Source organism: Pleuronectes platessa, chromosome 13, assembly GCF_947347685.1.
Source record: "Pleuronectes platessa chromosome 13, fPlePla1.1, whole genome shotgun sequence".
Taxonomy (NCBI): domain Eukaryota; kingdom Metazoa; phylum Chordata; class Actinopteri; order Pleuronectiformes; family Pleuronectidae; genus Pleuronectes; species Pleuronectes platessa.
In genome coordinates this window covers 18,024,561-18,034,095 of record NC_070638.1, presented here as the reverse complement: position 1 = coordinate 18,034,095, position 9,535 = coordinate 18,024,561, and the positions used below count along the sequence as shown (strand labels likewise).

At 42.2% G+C, this 9,535-nt stretch overlaps 1 protein-coding gene across 2 annotated transcripts; it reads left to right on the top strand.

The window, feature by feature from the left end:
• The first annotated feature begins 2,814 nt into the window (after positions 1-2,814).
• Positions 2,815-9,152, top strand: LOC128454190 (Golgi reassembly-stacking protein 2). Of its 2 annotated transcripts, none has more exons than XM_053437481.1 (10): positions 2,815-2,983; positions 3,635-3,715; positions 3,808-4,011; positions 4,188-4,274; positions 4,405-4,535; positions 4,994-5,126; positions 5,591-5,714; positions 6,366-6,473; positions 7,018-7,146; positions 7,733-9,152. In XM_053437481.1, the coding sequence occupies exons 1-10, from the start codon at positions 2,921-2,923 to the stop codon at positions 7,993-7,995; spliced, it is 1,323 nt and encodes a 440-aa protein (XP_053293456.1). In that variant the 5' UTR covers positions 2,815-2,920; the 3' UTR covers positions 7,996-9,152. The 2 variants fall into 2 exon arrangements, with proteins under 2 accessions (XP_053293456.1, XP_053293455.1); XM_053437480.1 differs by having other exon boundaries at positions 4,188-4,275; positions 4,391-4,535.
• The last annotated feature ends 383 nt before the right edge of the window (positions 9,153-9,535 follow it).

Here is a 9,535-nt window from a genome sequence, read left to right as displayed (position 1 = left end):
GATGGCCATATGTGTTTATAGCATTGTTCAAATATTAATATTTGATTATTATATATAAGTACAAATGTGTATTGCATTGCCACTGTTTGCAGATTCAGGTATTTTTTTGTAAATGTATCTTTATGCGTATTACATGGTAATACATTTATAAATGTAATCACAGGAACTCGAGTAAAGTTTATTTATCGTGATTTTGTCAGCCAAAGAAAGAGAGTCGGGAACAGAGCAATCCATTGTCCTTCATATATAAATACATATAAATATATAACTTCTTATAGATTATAGGTGTTTGTAAAATGTTATCTTTACCCTCGACTGCGATGCAATTTATATGGTGTGTTTCTTTCTGTGATTGTTGGTCTCTTTGACTGAATGTTTCAGGATGACTGACTGGCCTTCTGATGAGATTAAGAATGATGTCTATATATATTCCTTTGGCAGTCGTGCTGGTCTTTTGTTTTTAGAGAGAAGCACAAGGATGTGGGAATGTACTCTCCTCTCGAGACTGGCAAGAAAGGATTGTTGTATCTGTCTTAATCCTAATGCATTTACTGTAATAAAAATATATTTATTGTTAAACATATTACCCGTATTCTCAGTGTTATAGGAGCTCAGTGGGATATTTTATGTAAAAAAGAGTTCCTCTTAATGTCTTTGCACAACGTTCACCTTTCTTTCTTCCATTCTAAATGGATGTGTACTATTGCAGTATTATATAAGAGTTATGTCCATAAAGTGTTTATGGTATCTAGGGACCATATAAAAATGGAACAATTGCATTAATCATATTTAAGGTTACCTGTGTACTGTATGTGGCCAGTGACTCCTGTACATAACCAATCCCAGCTGTAAGGGGACGTTCCCCAGGAGCTTTTCCGTAGGCACTTTAACACAATCATGCCATCTCGAAAAACATCTTTAATAAAGTCTATTAAAGGAAAAACTGTCAAACTCGTCTTTCACATCTTTATTTTGCTCAGTGGTTTCTCAAAGTGTAATTTATATGAAGAGATTTTTTGTTTTTGAGCTAAAATATTCTCCTTTGCCTCTGAATTGCCGGTTTCGTGGCTACACACATACACAAACGTTATTGCCTCTCTGCCTAATCTTCCTGGAGAAGGCTTTGTTTGGCCTCCAGCTGTGTGTCGGATTGGCTCCTCTCCAGCGTGAAACCCTCCTCTACTATCTGCACCAGTCTCTCGTGTATTTTTTGCTTTCCTCTCACATTCTCCTTCCCTCGTCTCCTTTATCCCCTCACTCATCCACTCTTTGCCATCCACACATTCCTTATTCTCCTCTCATCTCTTCCCTCTTTCACTTATTCACCTACACAAGTACGTGCTGAGGCTGAAGCCACCATTTCACAGTGGAGCAGAGCTTTTGCTTGCAGTGTTTCATAACCTTTACATGGAGGGAATACAAATATGAGAGGGAGGAGAGGTTGTGGGGAGAAGCTCAACTTCTACTTTGTGGACAACAGAGATATAATGTAGCGCTGGTGCCCTCTGATGGCGATTCTCTGACTGTACACTCATGAAAAGCTGTATGCTGTATAGCTTTGTGAATACTAATATAATATAATACATTGTAACAACATATTGTGTAAGAGCCATGACTCAGGCTTTCACAAGAGAAACAACAATTTTACACAGATGTCTAAGGCAGTATATGCACATAGTCACATCAAAGACACAATCAATTGCAATGTGAAATGTAAGAGTCCTGTCTGTATTTTTCAGGACATTATGGTCTGTAACTGTTTATTATCCATCGGGCATTTAAGTGCTTTCGCTGTTTACCCTGTGCGTCGAATATCATAAGAAAAGTATATAGCTGGTTAAAGGATTACAAGCTCAAATGCAGATACAATGAAGGCTTGTTTTTCTCCTGTAAAGATACTTTGAATATTGCATTTAATGAATATTGCTTAAATACTGTGTGTGTGTGTGTGTGTGTGTGCAGTAGATTTACCTCAACTGGTGCAACATTTGACCTCAGCAGTTTACATAATATTATTACTCAATACACATGAACTACAGTGATATGGCTTGAAAGAATATCTAAGAGACGTTAGAAAAGAGTGGATTCAAGTGTGAACATTTGAGAGGGAATATGTATTTGCTTTTGCAACTTGTGTTGGAGCTAAGCTAAAAGAAAAAGCTTCGCCATCATCATTACGGTCAGGATGTGTTATATAGTTCTGATTAAGATTTTCTTGTGCGTCATAAAGAGCTTTGTAAGAAGGTTAAATTAGAGCAGTCAGAGGTAAAGTGAGGCAGATTTATTGTATTAATAAAAGCAAAAACATACAAATACAAATTAATAAATACAATTTACAAGAGTTTTATTGTGGCAGAATATTAGTTAGAATTGAATTGCTGATATTTAAGAAATAAATCAGTTTTAACGATAAGACAGATCAGCTCAGCAAAGAGCAAAGTCAGAGAAAATGTTAAGTAAGAAAAAGACATAACATATTTGTATTGGGTCTCACACATGCAAATAAATAATAAAGCATGTGATCAAAACACCTCCCATAGTTTAAACATGTTATTTCTGCCTCAGTGACTGTGCAGCTTGATGTCCAAGACAATCCAGTTTACAAATGTACATCATATAGAGCTCGACATAAATCCAATCAAAAGTCAAACACAGCGTTCTCTACATCAGGAGTGTGAGGATGTGGGTGAAAAAGCAAAGTGTTTAATATCAGTTATTTATCCTTCTTCACAGGTGAAGACAGAAACCGCCTGAAATGTGCACATTTCACTGAGGCCCTACTTCCTGCCACGTAACGGCGCATGCGCACCACTCGGTCACTTGGCTACGTGTACCCGGTGTTTGTGTGTGGTTCAGCTGTCTCACCTCTGCTGGGTGCTAGCGGCCATAAAAACACCTCCGGAGCCTTAAGAGCGACAGCATGGGAGGGTCTCAGAGCGTGGAGATACCGGGCGGAGGCTCTGAGGGGTACCACGTCCTCCGGGTGAGTGCTCAGCTCCGACAGCCCGCTGTTAGCCGTTAGCTTAGCGTCCGGGCTCATCCGTAGCTTTGTCGGCTCTGTGTGATGACGACAGGCCGGGGATGCCTGCCGGGGCCTCCGCCTGCACACCGCCAACAACATGTCAGGAGAAAACACTGCGAGCTTATACACTGGAGTCCGTGTCACACACGGTTTCTGGCGGGTTCCATTGTCATGTCTGCCGGGTGACTAAATAAATGCGCTTACTTTACTAGCAATAGCACCAGTGCTAATGTTAGCTGAAGCTACGTAGCTGCATTGAATGACAGTTGTCCAGCTGGTTCTGTGGATACATCCATTATCGGACTGGCACTTATGCACACAGTGCGTCTTTCACCTTTTCTGGCAAAATTTGAAACATGAGATTTCCGTTAACATGCTCGTGTTGTGGTCAGGGCTCAGGTTAGTTTATGGTTAGGCATAGCAGATATAGCTGGATGGCGTTATCGTCATTACTTGGGCACATCACAACAGGGATCAGAGGCTAAGACTCAGCAGGGGCTCTCTTGTATGTTCCACCTGTTTGGGCTGTACGTACAGAGCATGTCAGATCAAAGTGAAATAGTGGGTGTCACATCCAGCAGCAGCTCAGGTTGTCTCTCACTTCTCTTGCAGGTTCAGGAGAATTCCCCTGGACACCGTGCAGGGCTGGAGCCTTTCTTCGATTTCATTGTCTCCATCAATAACACCAGACTGGTGAGGAGAGCCACTAGCTGTTGCACAGGATCATAAAGAAGTCATAATGGCCAATGTGTTTCATGGTTGCATCTTCTTTCTTTTTTTCGCAGAACAAGGATAACGACACTCTGAAGGACTTGTTGAAAGCCAGTGTAGAGAAACCAGTGAAGATGCTGGTTTACTCCTCGAAGACTCTGGAGCTGCGGGAGACCACCGTCACGCCCAGTAACCTGTGGGGAGGGCAGGGCTTGCTCGGTGTGTCCATTCGTTTCTGCAGCTTTGAAGGAGCCAATGAGAATGTTTGGCATGTGCTGGTAGGTAGCCCCGATAAAACCCTCTGTCCCCAGCAGTGGATGCTGATTGGACCCATTCCCATTGCAGACAAAAGCCAGATGTTAGTTGGTGTTGTTGGTTTTTTTTGACCAGTATGCTGTTATATGGGACAAAACTGTTTTTCTTGCATTTATATCCCCCCTGCTTTCTTTAACAGGAAGTGGAGCCCAACTCCCCGGCAGCCCTGGCCGGCTTGCGGCCGCACACTGACTACATCATTGGAGCCGACACTGTAATGAATGAGGTAGTTTAAGAGCCCTTTACATCCTCCCTTCTATCACTTCTTTCCATTATCCAGCTTATCATGGTATTAACCATGTTGTCTCCTCCTTTTTGCGCTGACCTCTCTGCCACTATATGACTCCGTCCTGCAGTCAGAGGACCTGTTCTCTCTGATAGAGAGCCACGAGGGGAAAGGCCTGAAGCTCTATGTGTACAACACGGACACTGACAACTGCAGAGAGGTGGTCATCACACCCAACACTGCCTGGGGAGGAGAGGGCAGGTAACACATGCACACTTTCAACCTTCCTGTTACACTCACTGCTATAAAGGGATATATGTTTAATGGTAAATGGACAGTATAGTGCTTTTCTAGTTTTATAAGACCTTTACAGTACAATTCACTAACGCTGAGCTTATAAATGTATGGTTGTACATTTATATGCTCAGTGCTCTTTTAACTTTCTCTGTCATACACTGTCAGAGCATGCGTCAGGGGCAATTTAGGGTTCTGTAAAGCATGCTTAAGAATGCAGACTGGAGGAATCGGTAATCCAATTTACTGCATCCTCCTTTCACCAAATTTCTTGATAATCCATCTTGTAGTTTTTGCCGCGATACCTACAAACAGACAGACGCAGACAACAAGTTATCTCATTAGTCGAGGTAATAATAGGAAATACAAGAGGGAAAGCAAGCCAAAAGAAATAGAAATGTAACTTTGTTTTCTTTGTTTTCCAGCCTTGGATGTGGGATTGGTTATGGATACCTTCACAGGATTCCCACTCGGCCCTTTGAAGAAGGGAAGAAGATCTGTTTCCCTGGAAATAATCCCAGTGAGCCCATCAGTCCACTGAAGGATGGATTCACCGAGGTGAAACCATGTTTATAGTCCTTGTCGACCTATATTACAGTATTACACAATCCAGATTGGAGACATGTTAAAAGCAAAACATCTGTAAAATATATAAATGCAAATCTGCAAATCAGAATTTGCATCCATACTTGAGTATTACATTGTCTAAATCCCAATAATCCTTAACACTGGTCTCCTGGGCTTTTTATCCCACCAGTCAAAACTTAAGGCATCAGTATGCAGAGTGTGAGCATGACATTGAAAAGATTTAAGTTTTGTGTCCTCTGGCCTCTCATTTCTTTTTCAAGTGTTCACACACTCAAAATGCAATTTCTCGTTACGTATTCAGCAGAGCAGGCCGGAGGGACAGAGAGCAATGCTACTCATTAGAGCTGCTTGCACGTTTGAATGAATGTGACCTTATGTGTTTGACAGCAGCATCTTTTTCTCTACCTCCGTCCTCTCTGTTTTAACTGCTTCAGGTCCAGCTTTCAGCAGTGTCTCCTCCTCCCGCTGCACCTGCTACCCCCACAAGCCTAGAAGATACACTGTCCGGCCTGTCGATCAGCACAGCCCCACCCACCATGCCCAGTGAGCTGCACACAGGTATTTCACAGGGCACATTATGTGAATGTTCGCACACTCGAGTAGAGTGGCACTGTGTAGAGGGCATACTTGTGCCAAGTCCCACCAGTCCCCTTAACCCATTCAGACCCAAGGCGCCGAATAAAACAACCACCTCAACCCTGAGTGTTTCTTAAGGAGCTGACAGAATTGCCAACATTTACAAACCTTGAATTTCTCAGCCTCTGAAGCCGATGGAGACATGAATTAAAAACTTTTGATAGTTTAAACATTTGGCTCTTATTGTAAATGATTGCAGTTTTCCTACACTTAATGAACATTTAAAAAGAAAAGAATTAAACTGGCAAACTAGTAAAAAACACGCACATCTCATTCAGCTCCAAAGAAGAAGCACACAAATGTCACACCAGGTCTAAATTTATGCGCTGTTGTGTATGACATTTTTGAAAATCTCAATAACACAAAATCAACCTAGAGCAATTCACTTTTGTCAAGAAAAGGAAATGGTTCTGTCAGAAAAGTTTTGGGGAAATCTTTTGTGTAGTTTTTGAGTAATCCTCCTGACAAACAAACATACAAGAGTCACATTGAACCTCCTCGGCGGACGTAACAAACATGATATATTTACTCCACATATCCTCACTTAATGTTTTATTCTTGTCTCCCTTCCAGGTTTGCCCACAGTCCCTCTGCTCGCCTCTTCCATCAGCCCCTCCCTCAGCCCCCTCATTCCACTGAATCGTGCCGCCACCAGCTTCAACCCTGCCACCACGCTACCAGGTGGGTGTTTTCTCAAACACACACACACACACACACACACCACCAGTCAGCTGAGTCAGTGAATCTGTGACATTTGAAAAAGCTCAAGGGTATCAGCATCTTTGCAGCTCTCTTTCTGTAGATGTATACAGGTGGTCACCCACTTTCAGATAAAAAAGGAAAAGTCTGCCTCAACTTCTTGATCCATTTGTCAAGTTTAAGTTTGCACACCCGCCGTGTTACCTTAAGAACGAGCTGCCATGATTGGTAAACAGTGTTTGGCTTAAATTTTCTAGCAGAAGCTCACAAAACCAGTGTGTTCATAACCACCACTACCAACCTCCCTCATACTGTCGTCGTTCAGTCTTTCTCCTTTTGTAGCTATGACCTCTATCAAACCTCCACGCTAACATACAGGGCTTTCATGTCAGGGCGTATCCTTCTCTGTAAAGACTAAGTCAACTAACTCATCTTCTGAAATGTATATAGAGGCACTTGCAGTTTAAAGGTGAATGACTACTACCCAGCTTACCCCCCATTACGTAATGTGTTTGTGTCTGTGTAGGTCTGATGCCCCTCCCAGGAGGCTTACCTCCTCTCCCTAACCTCCCCAACCTCAACCTGCCACTCCCAGACCTCAGTGCCTTGTCACTAGCAGGCACCAGCACTTTACCCCCGCCACTGGGAACAACAGGTAAATAAGTCTTCTTTTGGATGCAGTTGTATATTTTTACTCTTAATAAACACTGCGTAGAATTGGCTCTGGTCACTGGCAGACGTTGCTTTGTTTCAAGGGATCACAAGAATATGCTATGGTACTATGGGGACCTATGAATCCCACAATGCATTGTTTGTTGCTTTTTACAGTGTCTCATCTTTTTTAAGAGTTCAGACGGCAATTTACATTTATAGTCTGAAGTCAGTATTTCATCTACATTCAAATTGTAATGTATGAAAGTATTTGCTAGGTGTGTTTTCTGTACATATCATGAGCCATGCTTGTATACCAAGCCGTGCCGTACCATAGTCAACTGTATAGACTAAACTAAGACTATATATTCATACTCATTTAAAGTATATAGTAGAGATGGGCAATATAGATATAAATTGATATTAATAATTAATACCAAAAATGTTACAGGTAGATCAGTTTGTTGCTATTGATAAAAAAACTATTGCAATAATCATTCATTTTATCACCTTGGTTAAAACTTTGTTTGAATCTGAATCCTGACAACACTTGTGACTATAACCTGAATCCTTCCATTCTGTTTCAACAGTCCCTCCTCTGGCTTCGTTCCCACCCCTCAACTTGCCAGGTCTGATCCCGTTCCCCCCTCTTTCCACCATGCTGCCCTCCCAGGTGCCTCCTCTCCTGCCTCAGGGACTGGCCCCTCTCTTACCCACCACCAACGCCGCTGTCACAGTCACAGCGGCACCTTCCGTCGCCCACGCCGCCGACTCCACGGCGTCCACGGAAGCCCTCCCAACGAACGCCACGGAATCCCCAGCTCCCACGGAAATAACACAAACGTCATCATAATCTGGGAAAGAAGATCGCACCTGCCATTAAAACCAAAACACACACCCGGTTTCTCTTTTTCTCCTCCCCCATCTGTCTTTTTCTGTGTTTTTTCTATTTATTTGGCCCAGAAGGACAGGCAGAACGGCTGCTCTAGATCAGACACCGAGGCCAGCATGCTCCAGCTGTGGGTGAGGAAGCTTGTGTGGAGTGATGAAGGATGAATGGATATGAAGAATGGGGGACAGATCTAGACGCTTACCAACATTTCATTATTACCTGATTGTCACAGAGCTTTCCTAAGCTACTGTATGAGGAGGAGGAGGTCTACTCTTAGGTTTGTGGTTTGCTTCGCCCTTCTGCCGTTACATCAAGAGGAAATATCCATCTTAAGATTTTCCCCTTTTCTGACCTGGCAATCCTCTGTTTCATAGTTATATATGAATGTTTTCTATATAAACCGTTTATCTCAATGGGGCTGTGTGATAATTTGAATTCAGAGAATCACTTCCCTACATCATGTTACAAATGGAAGTTCAACCAACCAATCAGGAGTAAACCAGTAAACATATTAGACTTGGACAAAGGAAATATTGAAGTACTTCTGTATTAAAACAATAGGTAAATATGAACATGTTATATATTATGGGTCTTATCGTCCAGCCCTAACAAGTAGCCTTTTATTATTAGCTAATAGACCCCCCCCACCCCCATTGACCAATAGATGAATTTGAATGACATGTATTAATTTTTGTTGAAATTTCTGTACAAGTGTGTTTCCACCCAATGAATGAATCTGCAATAATTTGCACCACCTTCGTGTTTTGAAATTATTAGTATGTCCCTTTTTGTTTGTATGTGTCCATGTTTGAACCCTGAGCTCTTTCAGTGCACGTTGAGTCGACCACACAGTGACGGTTACAGCCTGAAGTGCATACCAGAAGAGACGCACTCTTACAGTCACAAGAGCTACTGAGTAGAGCTTGTGGTTGTTATTAGGCTAAACTAACGGGGATGTAGAAATATTAAATGAGACACTAGCGTCTCCTGGCATGGTCAGAGCTATTTGGTGAGCAGAGTTGCAGTGATGCAGTATAGGCACAAGGTGGTGCTGTAACAGGTTTTCTGAAAACATCTGCAGGATGCACAGTGCAAGCAATAAAGCCAAATACATTTTACATGATGTCTCTCGTGTCCTTTCATGAAGTCCAACCTGTCTGTCTGTTCTTTTATATTCTGTGACTATTGTTATCAAGGACAAACATTTCTAATGGAGGAGAATGGCAGCACAGTACAGCTCATCTGTGGAAAACCAGATGGGTCGTGTCCATCCCTATCACAGGCTGGTGTACTTTACACTGATCACCTGGAAATTAAAGGTGATTTATTGATAATTATGGACAAATGGAAAAAAGCAGGTGCTGCTAAAATATTTAGGAGAAACAAACAGTGAAGTAGAATTTCACTCAGTGGAGCTCAAACCTCTACCAAGGCCTAGGGATAATGGAAAACTGTCAGAGTTGGAGGTGCTTAGAGAAACTCAATTTAATGCATATGTCTA